General features: G+C 40.2%; 1 protein-coding gene across 1 annotated transcript in view; it reads right to left on the bottom strand.

Moving 5' to 3' along the window:
* The window catches only part of PDHX (pyruvate dehydrogenase complex component X), a 71,778-nt gene extending 48,817 nt beyond the window's left edge, over nucleotides 1-22,961 (bottom strand). The window contains exons 1-2 of the mRNA XM_043909162.1: nucleotides 22,713-22,961; nucleotides 2,973-3,053 (exon numbers count right to left, since the gene is read on the bottom strand). Coding sequence (XP_043765097.1) covers nucleotides 2,973-3,053; nucleotides 22,713-22,872 — 241 coding nt within the window. The 5' untranslated portion in view covers nucleotides 22,873-22,961. The remainder of the gene's footprint in view (nucleotides 1-2,972; nucleotides 3,054-22,712) is intronic.
* Between the last annotated feature and the right edge of the window lie 52 nt (nucleotides 22,962-23,013).

The raw sequence follows: 23,013 nt of genomic DNA, 5'->3' as shown, positions 1-23,013 counted from the left end.
AAATACACCATAGATACTATTCTTACTGATCCTCAAATTGGCCCATTTTTGAGTCCTGAGTCCATTAAGATGCCCTCAGGAGTTTTTGGGGAACTTAGCTTGAAAGGTTTCCCCAGTGGCTCAGACAGTAAAGAGTCTGTCTGCAGTGTGGGAGAACAAAGTTCAATCCTTGGGTCGGGAAGATCCCCTGATGAAGGAAATGGCAAACCACTCCAGTATTCTTCCCTGGAAAATTCCATGGACAGAGGAGCCTGGGAGGTTACAGTCCATGGGGTCACAAAGAGTCAGAGACGACTGAGTGACTTCACTTTCAGGAGTTTTTGATGACTGCTTTGCCTTCTAAATTGACAGTAAGTTCAAGCAGGAGATCCCAGTTCGATTCCTGGGTAGGGAAGATTCACTGGAGAAGGGATAGGCTACCCACTCCAGTATTCTCGGGCTTCCCTGGTGGCTCAGCTGGTAAAGAATCTGCCTGCCATGCGGGAGACCTGGGTTCAATCCCTGGGTTGGGTAGATCCCCTGGAGAAGAGAACTTTAGTGCTCTGGCCTAGAGAATTCCATGGACTGTAGAGTCCATGGGGTCGCAAAGAGTTGGACATGACTGAGTGACTTTCACTTTCATGTTCCATCTTGTACGCTGCCTGCCACAGACCTGGAAGCAGCTATTTTCCAAGAAGATCTGGTTAACTTTAGTAGGAAATGGCATTTAGAGACTATAGTCTCACTGTTAGGGGTGCTCATTGCTAGCAGGTTTGTCGTTTTTCCAGGCCCTGCCACGGAAAAGAGCTAGAAAATTAGTCATCACAGGATGTTTCCTTAACCCTACCTATCTTTCCTATGTTTTCCTTTAAAACACACCCAAAGGCTGGGTTCCCAATAGTATCAGCTTAATCACTCAACTGCTTTATCCCATAAAACACATTTTAAAAAACCTTAGAGTAGCAAAGATAACCAACATGACCACTATAATACAATTACTCTAAACAGTTTATATTTTTAGAGATGTCATTGTCTTTCAATTACAATTCAGTAGGTATATATAGTCACATTTACTGACATTTGAAATAGCCCCTCTCTGCACGGTTGTTGTATCAGTTAGTCAGTATATAATTAGGCCCTTCTGCTTCATCTGGTTTCCAAGGTTAGGAGTCTTTTAAAATTAAATTGTGTTAAAATTATGCAAAATACGTGTATATTCTAAAGTTAAGAAGACAAACAAGATACATTCAGAGAAATCTAGCTTCTACTTTCTCTCTCCACTCACCACACTGTTTCCTCAACTGCACTACAGATAACCACTTTTTTTGTTAATTTTTTTTTGTTTTAAAATTTCCAAATATTAGTACTCCTATCTCTTTTTTTAGTGAATGATACATATTATATCTACCAGTTTCCACCTTGCTTTTCTGCCCTGAAGATCACGCTACAATAGTATAGAGAGATACTCTTCATTCCTTTTATAGCTGTGGATATAGTATATGTTATTCATCAAACTCTGTGTTGACCACAGCTGGACTGTTTCTACCTTTTGCTATTACAAACACTGCTATAATAAATAGCCTCACATGTGTGTCTTTTCTTAGTTTTGCCTTGAGATAGGGTCCCTAGAAATAGAACTGCCTGGCGAAAGGGTAAATATAAATGTGATTTTTCTAGGTATTGACAAATTTTCTTCCCTGGCATCATCGACTTAATGGACATGAGTTTGAGCAAACTCCAGGAGACAGAGAAGGACAGGGAAGCCTGGTGTGCTGCAGTCCATGGGGGTCGCAAAGAGTCAGACATGACTGAGCAACTGAACAAGGACTTATACCGTTTCGCATTTCCTCCAGCAGTGTTTGAGAGTGCCTGCTTCCTCCCATTCCCTTTAGTCTCATCAACAGGATAACTTATCAAACTTTTAAATTTCTATTAAAAAAAGTGATTGGTAAGAAATAATAAATCAGTGTAGTATTAGTTTGTGTATTTATTAACACAAAATATTAAGTAGCTTTTCACGTGTTTTAAAGGCAATTTATAATTCTTTTTCTGAAAATCATCTACTCCTATATCTTGTCCATTTTCTTGCTGAGCTGATAGTTTTCTTATTCTATACTTTTTAGAAATATTAATCCTCTGTGGTTAAAAACTGCAACACCCTTCTCCGATTTGTCACTTTTTTACTCTATTTATTATGTTTTCAGCTATACTAAAGTTATTATTTTCACTATCAAATTATCTGTAGCTCCTTTATTGCATCTGGAGTTTGAGTTGTAGTTAGGGTAATTATCTACTTCCAGAGGAATTCACCAGCTTTTTTCTCCTAGTACTTGTCTGGTTTCATTTTTGTAGATTAAGTGACTGAGTCATTTGTAATTTATCACTGACACAGCACAAGGACTAAATCTAGTATCATCTTCCTTCACTATTTAAACATTAAATAATGGTGTGCATCTGTGTCTATTTCCTCATTTTCTATTCAGTTCTAGTAGTACGTCTTTTTATGCACCAATACTACAGTTTTAATTATAAAGGCTTAATAATGTGTTTCAAAATCTAGTAGGTCTACAACTCTCCTCTGCTGCTTATAAGTTTTTTTTTTTAGTATTTTTACTTATGTGTTCCTTCCAATGAAGTTTGTAATCAGATTGCCTAGCTACAGGAAAACACACATACACAGAGCTGTTATAAAGTAACAAACTAACTTGAGGGAATTGACAATTTTATGATGCTGAAACTAAAGGAAGTGTTAAGAACTAAAACTTGCAAAAAAGCCTTAAAATAGCTGATCATTCTCTGCTTGCTTGTGAAAAGATACAGGCTAACCCCATAAAACCTCTGCTACATTACCACAAGAAGTTTTTATTTAAACAGTAGAGGTTAACAAGCATAAGAACGGATCATTTTATGTACATCATGTACTGTGTAAACCAGCAGATTAGGGAAAACAAAAACGATCCAGTAACACAGGCATTAGTGATGCACTTACTCACCTTCCTTCTTCAGCCACTTCACAATGTTCCCTTCCTCCATTGTAGGAGACAGTGACGGCATTAGGATCTTAATAGGGTCAGCTGGAATTGAAAAAAGGAAAGATCAAACACAAAGAGTAATACACCTCATGAGGCATCAGCAAAAAGTTCAAGTAAATTAATATGAAATTCAATCTGAGGAAAAAAATATTCCAGTCTGAAAGACACCCAACTGGTCAAACTAAGTGTTCAGTAATCTTTTCCAGAATATTTTCGATTCCTTTTTCATCGTTCCCCGAAGTCCTCTATGCATATTTTCAAGCCATGTGCTTACAAGATTAAAAAAAAAAAAAAAGTTGACTTTTGTTTCATCTTTTTCTCCTTCCCCTTTTGTCACTACCAAAAAATATTTACAGGTAAAACAACCAAAGGAAAAGACAAATAAAAAGAAAAGAAACTGGTTTCTGATAACCTACAACACAATAATTAAGATTAGATTTACAAGAGAATAATCAAGATTAAACTTTAAGAAACTGGTTGTGTTTTTACTTTCATCTAACATTATATACTGGAGAAGGCAATGGCACCCCACTCCAGTACTCTTGCCTGGGAAATCCCGGGGACGGAGGAGCCTGGTAAGCCATGGGGTCGCTAAGAGTCAGACACAACTGAGCAACTTCACTTTCACTCTTCACTTTCACGCACTGGAGAAGGAAACAGCAACCCACTCCAGTATTCTTGCCTGGAGAATCCCAGGGACGGGAGCCTGGTGGGCTGCCGTCTATGGGGTCGCACAGAGTCGGACATGACTGACGTGACTCAGCAGCAGCAGTAGCAGCAACATTATATACTATTCAAGAATCAAGGGTTCAAAAAAAAAAAAAAGAATCAAGGGTTCTTGCTGCTAAGTGTGAAAAGGAGAGGTTTGCCTTATTGTGGATGATCTGGCAAGAGAACTTATTTAGTTAGAATAATCTGAGATTGTGTTCTATACCAGAATTCAATTAAGGATCCAAAAAGATGGACTCAAGCCAGGGGGACCTCTCAATAAAGCAGAGCTACTTTTCCCTCAGGTATCAAAAAAGAAGACACTTCATGTATTTGCCAGATGTGCTTCCCAAGAGTTCCACTTTCCAGGACCAGGGCACACAGTTGTTACATTACAATCTACAGGAAGTTTATACTAATAAATAGTTACCCACTCCAGTGCTTATTTAGCAGCAGCCACACTCACAAACTACATTCCCTGAAATCTTCCACAAAACTTATTCTCTTCCTAAGATTATTCAACTCGCTGACATAAAAAAGCAAAACATATCACATCTAGCATATTTCAAATGTGGCAAAGAGTAGACCAGGACTTTTTCTCCCCATTGATGTTTTGGGGTTTAATACTAAATGTTAAATGAAGTTAAACATTTTCTTTGGGAAACAAATAATTTTAATGTAATTTCAAATGGGGAGTTCCTATGGCTTCATGGTAAAGGAGTTCCGTCTCTGAAATATTTGAAAGGAAGTCTCTGTCCTCCCTCCAGTTTTCATTCACGCCCCTCTACAGGACTGGGGAAAGGATCTGAACAGACACCTGCCTCAGTCTTCCTCATTGTAAGACCTGCCTGCCTACTGGGAGCCTTCATTTTCCCTTCAGTTCTCCTAGGCACTAGGCGTAAAGGGACCTGCCCTTCAAAGCAGAGAGGAAGTCCAGCTCTCTCTGTCCGTGTCAGCAGGCCCAGTGGGTGCTAGGAAGTTACTCAGGATGTGTAGTTTATATACACAAACTCTCTCTCTCAAACAAAAGCCCGAAGTCTACACAGGGGCTGTACTGAGGAGTCCAACTGTAGTAGGCCACAGACTTAAGTCACATTTTCCAACTGAACAAACTCATCAGCATTAAAACTGTTACGCTGATCTCCATCCGTCTGACTTTTTGCCTCTTTCTCAACTGGTACTAAACTATAAGGAAACAAATGTAGAATCATCACTCTTAATACCCCGACAACGACAGAGCCCAAACCAAATTCTAAGTCAACACACCCATTTCATCAATGAGGAAAATACAGCCCCTGGTCGAGGGATCTGAATTCTGCCTAACTCTCAAGGCTGTACTCTCCTACACTCTATTACCACTCATCAATAATTGATGATCCTTAACAATATGGACCACCAATTAATTAATCATCAGTTACTTATAGCCTATTCACTCAGAAATTCAAACGTGAGTATTCTTCATGTGTCTAATCAAATAGCCTAACAATCCCTCTCTATTAAAAGTTCAAGCCTGACATTATGTGATGGAATACTTCACAATCACATACATAGCAAATTTATACATCAAACAGAGTTTCAATACAAGGAGGCAAACTAAATGAACTGCAATGATTCTATGTCCAGATTCTGATGTATGACAAACACGAACTCGATTTTCTCAAAACAAAGTCTCTCTTCAATGTTTTTATACCTTGGTTCTAGGTGCCATGACACAACTAATATTTATTTTACGATTCTCTCCTATTATAATCTCTCACCTATGAGACTATCACATTTTCCATTATTTCTGACATTAAGTACTTTATTATGAAAATTTCACATTATTTTATGAATTCCCACATCAAGAACCACAAAAATTTTCATATTTTAAAAGTAAAACATCATTCCTCATACAGCCACCCTTCATGGGTGAACTGGAATTGCTTCTCTGAATAATGACAATAAAACATAAAAATTCTGTAATAGATCATGATCCTTCTCTGAAATGAAGGTGAGAAAAAAACAAAGACATTCTGGACATTTCCATTATTCAGTACTATCTCCTGATTGATTATACCAACTTATGGAGCGTAAAATGTGCAATGTGTTTTCTGATTAATCTGACCAATCTATCCTCAGACTCTCATGCTAGAAAATCATTTTAAAAAGGAAGTATTATTAATGAAAATGAATATTTCGTTCTAGTATATCCTCGTTCTCCCTGAATATAACACACATCTTTTCCAAATATATTTTTTTCAGTGGGAAGGTAATTATATAATCAAAATACCAGTTTTGAATGAAGGGCTGCACATAACTAATATCTGATGGCTGCCGTCAATTCTTTTGAGGACAGTATGGGCTTTTCTAGACTCCTTGAATTTTAACCTATACATAACATTGCTTAACTCCATTAGAAGCTATGTATCACTTCCCTTCTCATTTCAATAAGCAGTACATTCTACCTTTCTCCTAGCAAACTGAGGCGGCCTTGAAATGGGCAACAACTACAGTTCCTATTTATAAACGGGCACAACTATAGCAATAATAAAGGAAATGTGGTTTTTTATTCCCCTGGTCATACAGGTTATTTCAATTAGTACTCAAAAGATGCCCCATATTTTGTTAACTTTAACCCTCTTGTAGTCATTTTAGTGTTATTTCTTTTTATCAAGCTGAAAACTATACCTATTGGCTGATAAGTCTGCCCTTCTGTAGCAGTTAAAGACAATATTTAAAATATTTTAAGGTAACTAGAGTAATGCACATTTCCAGGTTATATTTAAATATACTGATTTTAGAGTCTCATCAAGCCATCACAATTGTTTTAATCTTTTTCTGCCTCAATAGAATGGCACTGTCATTTCTTAGTATATTTCATATTTTTAGAGCACATTTCTTCTTAGTATATTGCTGCTTTACCCTCTTCATCAGGCATTCGAGCCTACGAGCAATCAATCACTCACTGACTCTATAGCAGTTTTTCTAAACAATTCCTAATTTCTTCAAACCTGATCTTCCAATCTTTCTAAAGCATAATTCAGTTTTCAACTTCAAATATAGTGCATTAATCTGATTTCTTATTCTCTAAAGCATGTCTTTAATTTTAAAACACTCACAGATCAGCAAAACCTATTAAAAAAAAGTTTTAAATTGAAGATCTACACATCAATTCTAAAAGGTCTCTAGATTTAAAAAAAAAGATTAATATAAGCAAACTCTTAAAATACAAAGGCAGAACAAATAGCTTGGTGGCTAATATGAAGCAGATCTAAGCTCCATTACTCTAACAATTAAGGAAATTCCACAATTTACATATGGTACTGCTTGAGGGTCATGCTCTGTTCCATTAATACGACTATAATCCAAACACAAAAATCATGAAGTGAAGATAGACAAATTGAAGAAATAAATTACCCAATACTTCATTAGCACAGCTCTCTGTTCTTTACATTAATTTGCTTATTTCCTAATAGAAAGCTTTTCATTTAATCACTTCTCTTTCTAACGCAAGAACTCATTAAATAAAATTGACCTTTAAAATTTCTGCTTAAATAAAGCAATTCTGCCACCTGCAGGCTGGATGAAAAAAGGCCATATGAAGTACAAATAATTTCAAAATCAGTACCACGGCACAAAGTACTATTAACACTGCAGTTTTGAATAAAGAAAGGTAAAGATGTCACATGGGTCTTTGTTCAAATACTTATTTTGATATAAGAATAGATTGAAAATGTCAATGAGCAACAACAGAAAACATATGCATAATAGTTTGTGGGAATATAGTATTTAAAGTAACAAACATAATGAAAGACGTCCCTCAAACAGTACACGTACACATGGCAGAGTAAAGGGCAGGGAAGCAGTGCTGCAGGCCATGGGGCTGCAGAGTCAGACACAACTTAGCAACTGCACGCACACGCGCACACGTGTGCACACACACACACACACACACACACGGCATAATCCAAGTTCTACCCATTTACTTGTATGTACACAAAGACTGAAAGGACTCACTCCAAAATGACAACAGTACCTGTCTTTAGTTGATGGCTTTTTTATACATGCTTTTTGTTTGTTTCTTTTTACTTTCAGACATAAACCCATAAGAACAGGGAGAAAAGAAAGAACACCAGAACACACTCTGGAAGCAGAAAAGTGAATAATGTAGATAGGAAGACAAATGATTGACTAAGAGAGTCTAAGAAAGCTGAATGCTAAACCAGAAGTGGAAAAAACTGAGATAATCAACCTGGTTTATATGAGAATTTCCCAAAGGTCCAAGAACTGGCAGTACTGAAGACCTTTGGAAATGCTGGCCCTTTGAAGACTTGGGTGAATGCTATTTAAGTTCTGAGTAACACCACCATCCTTCAACAGAAGACTTGAGGTTGTTTCCTCTGTAGAGGTAAAACAGAAGACCTTTGGGAGACAGGTTGAACCTACACACCTAGAGAAATACAGAAACTACAAAAGTATATTAACTGAGAAAACAGCTGATGTGACTGACAATGCCAGAAACTGTGTCAGGTAGGTATTAGATGGTGTGGGACAAACAGGCAAGTTAAAGAAAAAAGTATAAAGGCAAAGATTTGAAAAAATGCAGAAAAAGGTCAGTTCAACTCAGTTCAGTTCAGTTCCTCAGTAGTGTCAGACTCTTTGCAACCCCATGGAATGCCGCACGCCAGGCCTCCCTGTCTATCACCAGCTCCCAGAGCTCACACAAACTCATGTCCATCAAGTCTGTGATGTCATCCAACCATCTCATCCTCTGTTGTCCTTCTCTTCCTGCCTTCAATCTTTACCAACATGAAGGTCTTTTCAAATGAGTCAGTTCTTTGAATCAGGTGGCCAAAGTATTGGAGTTTCAGCTTTAGCATCAGTCCTTCCAATGAATATTCAGGACTGACTTCCTTTAGGATTGACTGGTTGGATCTCCTTGCAGTCCAAGGGACTCTCAAGAGTCTTCTCCAACACCACAGTTCAAAAGCACCAATTCTTTGGTCTTTAGCTTTCTTTATAGTCCAACTCTCACATTCACACATGACTACTGGAAAAATCACAGCTTTAACTAGACAGACCTTTGTTGGCAAAGTAATGTCTCTGCTTTTTAATATGCTGTCTAGGTTGGTCATAGCTTTTCTTCCAAGGAACAAGTGTCTTTTAATTTCATGGCTGCCGTCACCATCTGCAGTGATTTTGGAGCCAAAGAAACTAAAGTCTCTCACTGTTTCCAGTGTTTCCCCATCTATTTGCCTTGAAGTTATGGGACTGGAAGCCATGATCTTAGTTTTCTGAATATTTAGTTTTAAGCCAACTTTTTCACTCTCCTCTTTCACTTTCATCAAGAGGCTCATTAGTTCCTATTCACTTTCTGCCATAAGAGAGGTGTCATCTACATATCTGAGGTTATTGGTATTTCTCCCAGCAATCTTGATTCCAGCTTGTGCTTTATCCAGCCTGGCATTTTGCATGATGTACTCTGTATATAAGTTAAATAAGCAAGGTGACAATATACAGCCTTGATGTACTCCTTCCCCAATTTGTAACCAGTCTGTTCTTCCATGTCCAGTTCTAGCTGTTGCTTCCTGACCTGCATACAGATTTCTCAGGAGGCAGGTCAGGTGGTCTAGTATTCTCATCTCTTAAAGAATTTTCCAGTTTGTTGTGATCCACTCAAAGGCTTTGGCATAGTCAATAAAGCAGAAGTAGACGTTTTTCTGGAACTCTTGCTTTTTCAATGACCCAACGGATGTGGCAATTTGATCTCTGGTTCCTCTGCCTTTTGTAAATCCAGCTTGAACATCTGGAAGTTCACGGTTCATACACTGTTGAAGCCTGGCTTGGAGAATTGTGAGCATTACTTTGCTAGCACTGAAACAGCTCAATAGCTATTGAATAGCATTGCAATAACTCTGACCAGGAATGCAAGAAGCTGAAGTTGAACAGTTCTATGAAGATCTACAATACCTTCTAGAACTAACACCCAAAAAAGATGTCCTTTTCATTATAGGGGACTCGAATGCAAAAGTAGGAAGTCAAGAGATACCTGGAGTAACAGGCATATTTGGCCTTTGAGTACAAAACGAAGCAGCTCAAAGGCTTAGAGTTTTGCCAAGAGAACACACTGGTCACAGCAAACACCCTCTTCCAACAACACAAGAGAAGACTCTACACACGGACGTCACCAGATGGTCAATACTGAGATCAGACTGATTTTATTCTTTGCAGCCAAAGATGGAGAAGCTCTACACAGTCAGGAAAAACAAGATCGGGAGCTGACTGTGGCTCAGATCATGAACTCCTTATTGCCAAATTCAGACTTATATTGAAGAAAGTAGGGAAAACCACTAGACCACTCAGGTACGACCTAAATCAAATCCCTATGATTATACAGTGGAAATGACAAATAGATTCAAAGGATTAGATCTGATAGAGTGCGTGAAGAACTATGGATGGAGGAGTTTCATGACATTGTACAAGAGGCAGTGATTAAGACCATCCCCAAGAAAAAGAAATGCAAAAAGGCTAAATGGTTCTCTGATGAGGCCTTACAAATAGCTGAGAAAAGAAGAGAAGCTAAAGGCAAGGAGAAAAGGAAAGACAAACCCATTTGAAAGGAGAGTTCCAAAGAATAGCAAGGAGAGATAAGAAAGCCTTCCTCAGTGATCAATGCAAAGAAATAGGGAAAATAATAGAAAGGGAAAGACTAAAGATCTCTTCAAGAAAATTAGAGATACCAAGGGAACATTTCATGCAAAGAGGGGCTCAATAAAGGACAGAAATGGTATGGACTGAACAAAAGTAGAAGATATTAAGAAGAGGTGGCAAGAATACACAGAAGAACTATACAAAAAAAGTTCTTCATGACCCAGATAACCACGATGGTGTGATCACTCACCTAGAGCCAGACATCCTGGAACGCGAAGTCAAGTGGGCCTTAGGAAGCATCACTATGAACAAAGCTAGCGGAGATGATGGAATTCCAGTTGAGCTATTTCAAATCCTAAAAGACAATGCTGTGAAAGTGCTGCACTCAATATGGAAGCAAATTTGGACCACAGGGCTGGAAAAGGTCAGCTTTCGTTCCAATCCCAAAGAAAGGCAATGCCAAAGAATGCTCAAACTGCAGCACGATTGCACTCACCTCACACGCTCGCCAAGTTAGAAAGGTGACAGTCATAATATGGGATGATACACACCAATTCTCAGTTAAGCATACTTGGCTGGTGTAAACACTAAATATAGATTTAATTAAGAATTGAAAAATAACTACATTGGGAGAATGGGGGAGAAAACAGGGGGATGACTGATCAGAAGTCATCCATAGATAATATATAACATAGAGAGATGAGCAAATGCCACAGGACAGTGTTGCTTCTAAGGAGGAAGATGACTAGGGAAGTAGGAAAAGATGGGTCAGAGATCCACTGTGTTGCCATAAGCTTTTTAGTACCATTTGCCTATTTAAATCATACACACATACTACTGTATTAAAATAAGCTATTATTTAATAAAAAAAGGTCTAAATGAGGTTATACATGTCAAGTCATTACAATGGGGCCTGGCAAAAAGTTAAGTTTCAAAAAATGTTAGCTGTTAATAGGCAGCACAGTGATGGTTAAGAGGATAAACTCTGAAGGCATGCAGTTGGCTAGCTATATGATGGTGTCCTGGGCTTCATAGGTGGTTAGTGGTAAAGAATCTGCCTGCCAATGCAGAGACATGAGAGCCACAGGTTCGATCTCTGGGTTGGGAGGAGGACATGGCAACCCACTCCAGTATTCTTGCCTGGAGAGTCCCATGGACAGAGGAGCCTGGTGGTCTATAGTCCATAGAGTTGCAAAGAGTTCGACATGACTGAAGCGACCCCCGCGCGCACGCACACACACACACACACACACACACACACATAATCTTACTTCACAATTCATTCAGGTAAGGAAAGACAGATTCACAGGTTCCTCTCACCTTCCCAACCTAAACTTGAAGGCTTCCTTTCTACTCTTTACCTTATCCGGCCTTGTCCTCATTGCTAAAGCACACTAACTCTTTAACTCTACTGCACATTTGAAACCCTAATTCTCATGAACGTCACTGGCAAATGTACCTCCTGTGGTGCTCTCATAATACTGCCTACTAAAGCGAAAGGCAAATGAGGCATTCAACAAATGCTTACAGAGCTCCTGCTGTCCTAGCCCTCAACCCATGGAAGACCAGAATCCTGACCTCAAAGGATTATAGTTTAAATGGGAAGTCAAGACAAACACAAGTGCTAGAGGGTAGCAGATAACCGTGCTGTCAGAACTCCAAAGGGCTGAGAGACCAGATTCTAGCTGATCAGGAAAGGAAATCTTGATTTGTGTGCTAGTACCGCTTCATCCTCGTTAGAATGGCTATTATCAAAAACACAGAAAACAAGTGTTGGCACGATGTGGAGAAATTAAGAGCCCTTGTGCACTACCGGAGGGAAGGTAAAACAATGCAGTTTCTGTGGAAAAACAACCCAATGGTTCCTCAAAACATTAAACATTGAATGATCATTTATTAGATGAGGCAATCTCACTTCTGGCTATATACCCGAAAGAAATGAAAGCAGGAACAGGAATAGGTGTTTGCACAACCATGTTCATAGCAGCACTATTCACAGCGGCCAAAAAGTGCAAATCACCGAAGTGTCCACTGATACATGAATGGATAAACAAAATGTGGTATATACAGCCAATAAGATGTGATTCGGCCTCCAAACAGATGAAATTCAGATACCTGAAATAACCTGGATGAAACTTGAAAACATACTAAGTGAAATAAACCAGATACAAAAAGACAAATATTTTATGATTCCATTTTTAATGAGATACCTACCTAAACAGGCAAATTCAGAGAGGAGGTAGAACAGTGGTTACCAAGGGCTGGGTAGAGAGGGAATGGGGAGTTACTGTTTAATGGGTACAGAGTTTCAGTTTGGGATGATGAAAAAGTTTTGGAGACCACAGTAATGGCCATTCAACAGTGTGATCGCTCTCAATGCCCTGGAAACATACATTTAAAAATAGTTAAAATAGTAAATTTTATATATTTTTTTACAATTAAAAAATAACATTTAATTTAAAAAAATCTGCCAGGCAAAGAAAACATGGTGAGGGACCAACAGAGATATTCCAGGTTAGGGAAACATCATATGCAAACCAAGAAGAAGAAAACATAGCTTAGTTTGGCTAAAGAGTAGGACATAATGAAAATGAAAAGTGAGTCAAGTAAGTTCAAAAAACTATGCTGGGACTAGTACCTAATAGTACATAGCCATAGTACCTTCCAGTACACTTTAATACATGGTTAATGGGTTTGACATTATATAAATAACAATGAAAAGGCATGAAAATAAAAATTTTAAGTGAGTAAAATAAACAAACACAATAAAAAATTGAACTTGTTTGCAGTGCCAAAGGCATAGCTATGTTCACAAGGATATAATGACAAAAAAGAAAAGAAAAACTGCACATGCTTTGAGATGGTCTCAACTATAAAGCTAAAATAATGGGATTTTAAATACAAAGTGAAGATATCCATGAACATGTTACCTGTTCTCCTTTACTGACTTAGAATACTTGTCCTGAGACTGAAAAGGCATGTAAAGGACCAGATCCTTCCGAGAAAACGAAGGTAGGTAAGGGGAACCAGTTGCAGGGGAGGAACTATTTTCCTGGTTCATCAGAGAAGCCTTCCTCTGACAAAGTGAGCAGAACTGAATGGAAGAAGCCATGCAAATCTCTGACGGAAGGGCCTTCTAGACAGAGGAAAGTGCAAGCACAAGAATGAGCTGAGAGCATACTTGGTATGTTCAGAATTCACCAAGGGAGCCGTGTGCCAGAGTGGACTCAGCGTGAGGAGAGGCACGGCCAGAGCTGAAGTCATACAGGTGGGGGGTGTGTATCATATTGGGCCTTGGAAACCACAGTCAGGACTTCAGATTTTCTTCCGAGATTAATGAGAAGCTCTTGGAGGGTTTTCAGCAGAAGAGTAACATGATCTGGTTTATAATTTAAAAGGGACACTCTGAAAGCTGCAGGGAGAACAGTCCGTACTGGGCCAAGGGTGTGGCGGGGACATCTTCTGGGACACTCCTGCAATAAACTGGATTAGAGGTGGTGGTAGCCTGGGCCAGGCTAGTTGGTGGAACAAGCGGGGAGGAGTGGTCAGATTACATTTAAAAGGTAGAGCCAATGAGAATTTCTGGTAGTTCAGATGTGGCATGCGAAAGTTAGGAATCAAGGATGACTTGATTTAGGCGTACCAGTTAAAAAAAAACAACAACACAGAAATCCAAATTAGATGCCTCTGCTCCAAAAACAACATCCTTCTTCCTATAAAAAGTGCCCTAAAAGCCTACATAGCTTTGATTCCTATTCAGTTCTTCAAATGTAGACAGAAAAATCCTATTAAAAATCAGGTCAGTTATGAAGAGCCTGTGCTTGCTCTTGGCAAAGCATTGGCCCAGGGAAACAGTCCAAGGAAGCCTCGTGTGGTTTTTCCAAGTGTAGAAACTATACTCACTCTCTTCCCCTCTTAGCATGAGACCTGCCATACACATACACATGAGCCGTACTTGATGGCATCAGTGTTAAACCTGAGGGATAAAGTGTAATGACTAATGGGTGTAAGTCAGGTGGGCCTGCAAGGCGTCTCCCATCTGCCCTCACAGATCACTCGTCAACCCCGCAACACCACTAAACAGGTTACACTAACAGGCTTCCTTGCTTTGGCCTCCAGCTGGGTTCCACCAACAGGAAGCATAAGGAGACTGAAAAGGAGAGAGGAGAGTGAGCTCAGATTATTTCCTCAGCTCCCTCCTTGTGGGGTCACCTGACCTGGCTGGATCCTTTAACTGAAGGGCACAGCTCCATCAGAGGTCACAAAGGCTCCCCACTTCCCAGTTCAGGAAGTGCTCCTTGTCCATGCCTCTTCAAGCTGAGGGTGATCACAGCACCTTACTCAAAAAGCCCCTTAGTACTGTGCCACCTCTATACCCTAAGTTCACAAAAATGGTCACTTATTAAACTCCAGTCAAATTACCCATTTTTGGAGTGTCATCCATTCCCTGACAGGACTGTATAAGAAGATTTAGGAGGGTGGCATTAAGTAACAAGAAAATTGTCAAACCACAGGCAGGTTACTCCATTTGAACGAACAGCATGAGCAGAGAGGGGCTTTCCTGGTAGCTCAGCTGGTAAAGAATCTGCTTGCAATGCAGGAGACCCTGGTTTGATTCCTGGATTGGGAAGATCCCCTGGAGAAGGGATAGGCTACCCACTCCAGTATTCTGGGTTTCCGTGGGGGCTCAGTCAGTAAGGAATCCACTTGCAATGTGGGGGACCTGGGTTCAATCCCTGGGTCATGAAGATGCCCAGGAGAAGGCCATGGCAACCCACTCCAGTATTCTTGCTTAACACCTTTCTTGTTCTCAGATATGGTAAATACCCTTGCAAAGTAGCACAATTATTTTCTATAGGAAATAACCAAAATGTTCATGGTAACAGGTCGGAGACCAGGTGGCATTATAGATAAATTACAGGGAGATCTACAAGTTCCCTGGAATCACATACAAAATTTTGCATTTTTCTGAAGAAGTGATAAGAGTTTTTCAGTTTTCAAATAGATTTATGCCCCTCTAAAAAAAAATCAGTGCTAAGAGATTCCCAAAGAAATGCTCCTGAATTATAAATTTACCAACCTTAATTCTTCCTTAGAAATGTTTTGCTAATACAAGAAAGACCATGATTGTAGGAAAATATCTAGTAGACCACCAGCTACACTAAATGGACTGCTTACCAAATACAAAAAATAAAGAGGCAGGATACATCCCCCTTTGTTTACAGAACCTGTTGGTTCCTCCATACACTTAGTACCCACTCAGTGATCCGACGGTATGTCAGTATGGCTGCAGAACTATTTCCTGAGCGAAATAAACCAAACACTTCAGAAGAGGTTTCAGCTTGCAGCACTGGTCTTCCTGGTATTAAACTAGAAAATTTAAGTTCTACATGAATCCCAGTTAATTTTGCAATCCTGGAACAAAGGCAAAAAGAAATCACCACTCCAGAGTGTAGTGGAAGAATGAACATATGACTAATAGTTTGGGGATTTACACATTTTGTCAAAAAGGCAAATGATGCTCAAGATAACAATAAGGTATATTCAAGAGTGGATCATCTTAGAAACTTACAGAGAGGACACTGACATATACTTTAACTTTTGAATGGTCCTAATTCCTTTATACACAATCTAGAAGGTTAGTATCTTACATTATTTAAAATAACTTAAGACATCACAGCTGCTGCTGAAATAACATTTCACAATGTAGATATTACTCAAATGCCTCACTTTAAAAAAAAAAAAGCAGGTGTTCGCTAAAACATACAGAGTGAACAAACCTTCAGCACGCTGACAGTGTTCTGCTGATGTCTACAGTCAAGTTATTACTTGGCAATGAAGAAGGCTGTGGTTAGGGAAAGAACCAGCTTTGGTGTCAAGCAGCCTGGGCTGAAACTAGATTTCTATCACCCAAGCATAGCACTAGTTGTCATAAGCACAGAGGGAATTCACACAAAGGGCTGAGAAAGGGGAATGGTACATGGTAAGCTCTCAATAAATGCTACGTGTTGTTCCCAAACCCACTTTTCCAACTTCTTCTGGCTGGCGGAGACCCGATTCTGTTCGGCTGTAACCCTCTCTTGTGAACACGGGCCCTGAGTTGATGATCCCACTGCCCAGTGCCTGAGTCCATGCGGACTGCTATGAGAAAATACCTGAGACTGGCGGCTTAGAAACAACATTTATTTCTCACGGTCTGGAGGCCGGAGAGTCCAAGATCATGATCCTGGCCAATTGGTATGGTGGCTGATGCGGGCCCACTTCCTGGTTCACAGAGCACATCTTCTTGTGGTGTCTTCCCATGGTGGAAGGGGTGAGGCAGCTCTTTGGAGTCTCTTTTATAAGGGTACTAAATCCCACTCATGAGGGCTCCTCTCACTCCGACCCAGGCCCCTGCCAAAGGCCACCACCTAATACCCTCTCATTGCCCATCAGGTTACAATGTATGAATTTGGGGAGGACACAAATATTCAGTCTACAGTTCCCAACTTCATGATTAGTCAGTCAGTCTACTCCAAGATATCCAACAAGCAAGGACCTCTGTTCTTCCTCTGTATAGTATCATGTGCATAGTTCCAAGGTAGTCATTCACTTACTAACCTTGGACAAACCACTAAACCTCACGGACTATCTCTTCACCCATAAAACACAACTAACCTTTGCAAGGTTCTTATGATTAGAAGTGACAGAGGTAAAGAATCTTTTTTTTTCAGGCCACACGGTGTGGCCTGTAGGGTCTTCGTTCTCCAATCAGGGATCGAACCTGTGCTTCCTGCATTGGTGTGCAGAGCGTTAACCACCAAACCACCAGGGAAGTTCGAAAAGAATCTAAAATGAAGCCCGGCAAATAGGGAATGTTCAGTATGTAATGGCTCCTTGGAATATCCCACTTACGTATTGCGAATGAAAAGTTTTAAAGCAATGAGTAGAACTAAGTACTTCCTGATAATCCAAATCTTACCAGATTCTCCTGCTGCTGCTTCTAAGATCTCATTAATCCCCTTTCTGTTTTCCTTAGATGACCACAGATCTCAACTACTGAGTAGCCTATTCTGACTTGCTTAATTGATCATCCATTTTCTCTAGTCAATACTTAACCCCAAAACAATTAAAACGAAGGACTTCACTACTCTACTCTAATCAAGTGGTCAGAATAACAGACGTCATTGATTCCCAACTCACACTTCCCTTTTAAAGGAAATGTCCGAACTGCAGTCTTTGATTTAATCAACCCTGTGTTCTATACCACAGCTGACCTACAGCTTCTCTGACCAGGGAATCTGGAATTAGATCACAAAAATGGTGGTGTGTGCTTGAACTAAACTGAAAGAGCAACGAGTGTAAGGACCTGCATCAGCATTAAGGCAAAGCAAGTTGACATGATAGAAAAAGAAAAACCATGAGTAGATTGGCGAGTGTGGAGAAAACCAACGTAAATCAGAGAAAAGACAGCAGACTTTTGGGAGCCCTACAAGAAATGGATATGGCCCAGACACTCTAGTGTTCTACCCTTCTAAGAAATCCTATATCTTTATTTCAGCAAGTCTGTATGTTTCTGTTTCCATGGTTAAAGAACTCAAAGAACAGTAATAGTCTCAACAATATCAGTGTAGAAAGATTTAATTAGAGCCAGGCCTAAAACAGTATTTATGCTTTGATTAAAAATAACTGTGAAAATTAATAAACAGAAACTTCAATTAAATAGAGTTGGGAGACCAGAAGGGGGATCTCTCACACCCTGTAATAACTGCAAAGCCCAACAGGAAGAAGACTGATTCCTCTCCTTTCCTGGTGAGGACTCAGCCAGTGGAAAGCCGTGGACACTTTGCTTACTGTAGCCTCCCACCTTCCTCTGCCCCTCTGTATTAAGTGTTCTCCCTCCCGAGCTTGTGGGGATTAGCATGTGGCTCCCCATGGTTGCAGACCCCAAACTGCTCTTCTCCGCAGATCCCGAATAAACCCATCTTTGCTCAAGAAATGTCTGGAAGTCTGTTATAGGTCAACATGCCACACCATTGACTCTTTAACAAAGACATCCTCTCCTTGTTATAGAACCACCATCAAAAACTCAGATGCTTAGAGGAAACAGGAGAAAGTGGGTTAGCAGCACCTTTTGAGTTTCTTCAGATTCAGTCATGCTTCATTTTCATATTAAATCTATAATAAATTTCTTCCTTTATACACACACTCACACACTCCTTTCTCCCATTTTTCCTAACCTATCTCCCGTTTTCTGCTTTCCATAGAGATAAGAGTACAAGAAAAGAACAACAACTAGAGGTGATGACAAATTTCAAAGGACATTCAGTCTTGCTGGCTGAGAGGTAACAAAGAGAAAATGGTCAACTAGAAAGTATGTAATTTCCTACCTGAAGAGAACAGTCATTACTCAGTCTCAATCGTCTGTCACCATATAGGTCCTAACTTTAAATTTTCAAAGGAAGACAAAAATTTAGACTGTTTAGATAAACAGTTCCTAGTTTTTAAAGTTGTCAATAAATTTTCTCCTAAAATGACACAGACTGGTTCACTGGCTGCAAACATGCAATACTGTAGACCCGTTTTTTTAAAATAACTTTCAAGATTTTTAGCTTCCCCAGATATGTTTATTTAACATCTACAAATGCAAGGCCTATAGTCAGATACTGGGCAAAGCACTACAAAGACTGAACCTCATTTATTTTCCTCCTCTCATGTTATTTCACATTCAACATGTTATTCCTCAGAGACAACTTAAAACCAACAATATTAACATCTAATTAATTAATAATCAATAACTAATTATTAATTAATTCCAAACTAAGCCATTTTCTCTGAAAGGGCAGCGATGGAAACTCTTCAAAGTTAAATGCCTAGGGTGTGATGAAAAATGGTTTACAAATGCTTTGCCACTTCTGTAAAGATACAGCTAGCCTTTGGGCCTTTATGTCTGCTACTCTTTCAGCCTGAAAGGGCTGCCACCTCCAGGAAGCCTTCTTAAGTTCTCCCTTATCATCCTGAACTTAGCCCCTCAGAGCTCACTACACATACTACTGAAACCACACTGCTGTTGTTTACCTCCCCATACTTTAAGGATAAAGCCTAGACAGAACACAGCATTCCATCTCCAGAAGCATGACTAGATGGGCCATGTGCCTGAATACACAGAACCTGTTCCTTCAGCAGGCCAACCACTTTCTTAGCAGCTACCAGGTACCTTGCAACTAGGGCTCATTTCTTCACTCAGTAATAGTATGGTGAATAAGTCTCTACCCTCTCAATACACACTGCATTGCAGTTCAGAGAATGAAACAATTAAGGATTTGTTAAACACAGAGTAAAAAATACATGGCTCCTTTTCAGTTCATTACCATTATAGTTGTGTGGCTTTGGAAGTACCACTTAATTTCTCTGAGCCTTAGTATCTTCTGCCCAATAAAAATGCAGATAATGCCAACTTTACTAGGTGGTTGTGAGAAGTGAATAAGGAATTCTAAGAAGGGCTAAGCACATGGCATATGCTATAAGTTCATAATTATGCTGCCAACAAACACCTTTTAAAGAAACCTAAATTCCAAGTGACTTCACAACTGACTGATTTTTAAATCCTTGACAGTTAAGTGAAAGATGAAATAATTCAGTAATTGTGTCAAATTCATAGTCTATAGACTACCAAATAGTTGTTTAGTTTTATGAAACTGTAATTTCTACCAAGCTTGAGAAAAACCAACAAACACCTCGTAATCCACGCTCTGTAAAGCAAATAGTTCAAGGATTGTCATGTATATTTATCATGGCAAAACAAAAGCCTGTATGTGAAAAGTCAAGAGACAAATTTTGGCTTAGCATTAGGAAAAAAATCTAAGATTTCCAAATAAGCTACAGCTATCCAATAACATACAATAATCAGCTTTCGTGTAGACAGACTAATGCCTGTGTCCCACCACACCCAAGATGTCCTAACCCCAGAACCTATGAATATGTTATGTTACATGGCAAGAGGGAATTAAAAGTTGAAAAAGAGATTAGAACTGCTAAACAGTTGACCTTTATTCAAAAAAATTTAAATGACTTTGGCATATTTTTTTATTCATTTATTTTTTGGTCGTACTGCACAGCATGTGGGATCTTAGTTCCCTGACCAGGGATCGAACCCACACCCTGTGCAGTGGAAGTGTGATCTAAACTACTGGTTAGTGTGAGTGTGTGGATGCTAAGTCGCTTCAGTCGTGTCCAACTTTTTGTGACCCTATGGACTGTAGCCCACCAGGCTCCTCTATCTGTGGGATTCTCCAGGCAAGAATACTGGAATGGGTTGCCATGACCTCCTCCAGAGGATCTTCCCGACCCAGGGATCGAACCTGTGTCTTCTGCAGCTCCTGCGCTGCAGGTAGATTCTTTACCACTGAGCCATGAGCGAAGTCCTTTAACCACCGGCTCACCAGGTAAACTCCTGAGGACCACCACTGAAAAACTGATCTTGAAATAGGGAAAGAATCCTAGATCACTGAGGCGGGCCCAATATAATCACCAGCGTCCTGTATACATCAAAGAGGGAAGCATCAGGAAGCTAACACAGCTTTCCTAGGATTCCTTACAGATGAAGTTCAAGCAGACAGAGAAGTTGTTCGCAGTGTGTTGAGGGGTAGGTAAAATGTCATGATGTCTCAGGTAAGGACTGTCAAGTTGAGTCTAAGCAAAACCCCTGAAATGGCATGCACATTTTTGAGTATGCAACACTTGCCCCCTTTCTCAGTAGAGAGGGTTTAAAATGTTCAAAGATTCTCAAAAGTATCTGTTTAATAAGAACATTCTTTCTCAGTTATTCCTAACAGTAAGCTTTTAAAGTTCCATGATTTTCTAAGAGAGCAAATCTCAAAGTGTAGCCCATCAAACACCAAATGTTGATATTTTGTACATGAAAATTCACCAAAGGTTGTTTGTAAAATGTAGATTGCTGAGTTCCACCCCAGACAGAATCTCTGGCAGCTGTAGGAAAGTTCATTATTTAACAAACTGGGGGAAGAGAAGACAGGGAATGCTATGAAACATTAGGCTGAAGAAGTTAAATTGTTCCCTTAAATCTTAAAATCTCAGTGCACTCACCATGCCATTAACTTCATGTAACATCCCCGCCCCAGGCCTCAAGTAGCTCAGAGTATGATGAATTGTAATATAAAAACTTTAGCATAGGCGATGCCCACGCCAAACTTTTTATATTACAATTCATCACATGGAGGGACTGAATGATCGGCAGGTAATAATGATACATCACACATATGCACTCGCCCCTCTTGTAAAGGAAAATAATGGCTGGCACACTACATTGCAAACTATTAAATACTGGGAGAATCGTGTTGTGTTTAATGACAACTTTCTATAATAAATTTTGTGAAGAAAAAGGAATTTCAAGGACTGCCCAGTTCCACAAGGATTAATTCACAACTCACAGCAGTTGCCAAGCAACAGTGAGACCTGAGAGGAATTCAAGATGAAGCACTCTGCTTTGGATAAACAGGCTGTAAGATAGTTCAAAGGACATCTCAGGAATTATTTAAATAACCCTAGATTCTTACATCTCCCCATCCATAGAAAAACACTAAGATAATAAATATTAAACTCATTAACATGACATATCTGTTATGGTCGGCAGTAATCTTTGCTAAGATATACGCTTGACTGCATGTTTCCTAGCCAAAAAAATTCATATGCAATCTGGCTTACCCCCCGCCCCCACCCCTGCAGAGTAGCTGCTCAGAGCTGAGTCGCTGTCTCCCGGGCTATAAAACTCAGTAAGACCTCGAATAAAACTTAAACTCACAGCTCTTACGTTGTGTCTTTAAGTCGACACCTTCCTAAGACTCCCCTCCTAAATTTTCACTCTTTCAAGCTCATGTTTTGCTTAAAACATTCTTCCGGACCTATGTCTGATGATGTCTTGACATTTACAAATGGGATCCTTCACCAGTCCTTGCCTAGAGCAATCCCAGTGGCCTCGAAGTTCTCCTGAGACGGGCCAGGAGAATGAATAAAAGCAGCTAACGATGACGTCTGAATGTCAGCAAACTTGGGCAAGTAGCCAACTCTAAAGACACCTGAAATATGACTGGGAAGCGGCCTGAGACAGGCCTCAGAACCCAAATTCCAAGGCAAGGTCACGAAGAAGCCAGGCGGCCAGGGATGGAGTCAAGTTCTCCTAGCTTCCAAAAAAGCCCTTTGCGGCATGCACTAGACCGCGTCAGCAGACCCTCTCCCAGAAAAAAGGATTAGGGAACGGTGAGCTCCGGGCGCCGCCACACCCAGATTCAGGCCCTCGATCAAAAAGCCCCTGCCCCAGGCCCATTGCTCAGGTACAGAGAAGCTGAGCAAGCCCCGGCCACTCACCCCGCAGCCACTGCGTACTGTGAAACCATCTCCAACTAGCTCCACGGCCGACAGACCACCTAGCAGCCCCCTTAACCAGCTCTGAGCTTCTGCGACTACCAAAGCCCAGAAGGCAACGCAGCAGCCGAGGGTCACAGCCTAGCCTCCAGGAGGCCGCCATCTTCCCGGCCTTCTCCTGGGCTGCCCTCAGCACAGCCTGATCGCCCAGTCATCAAAGCCCGCCCATGCCCCGCCTCCCATTCGGGGACACGCCCCCTAGAGGCCTGCGCGCCTCTGAGTCAAGTTCTAGCCCCGCCTCCAA

Source organism: Cervus elaphus, chromosome 1 (assembly GCF_910594005.1).
Source record: "Cervus elaphus chromosome 1, mCerEla1.1, whole genome shotgun sequence".
NCBI lineage: Eukaryota > Metazoa > Chordata > Mammalia > Artiodactyla > Cervidae > Cervus > Cervus elaphus.
This window is presented reverse-complemented; position numbering and strand designations above follow the sequence as displayed.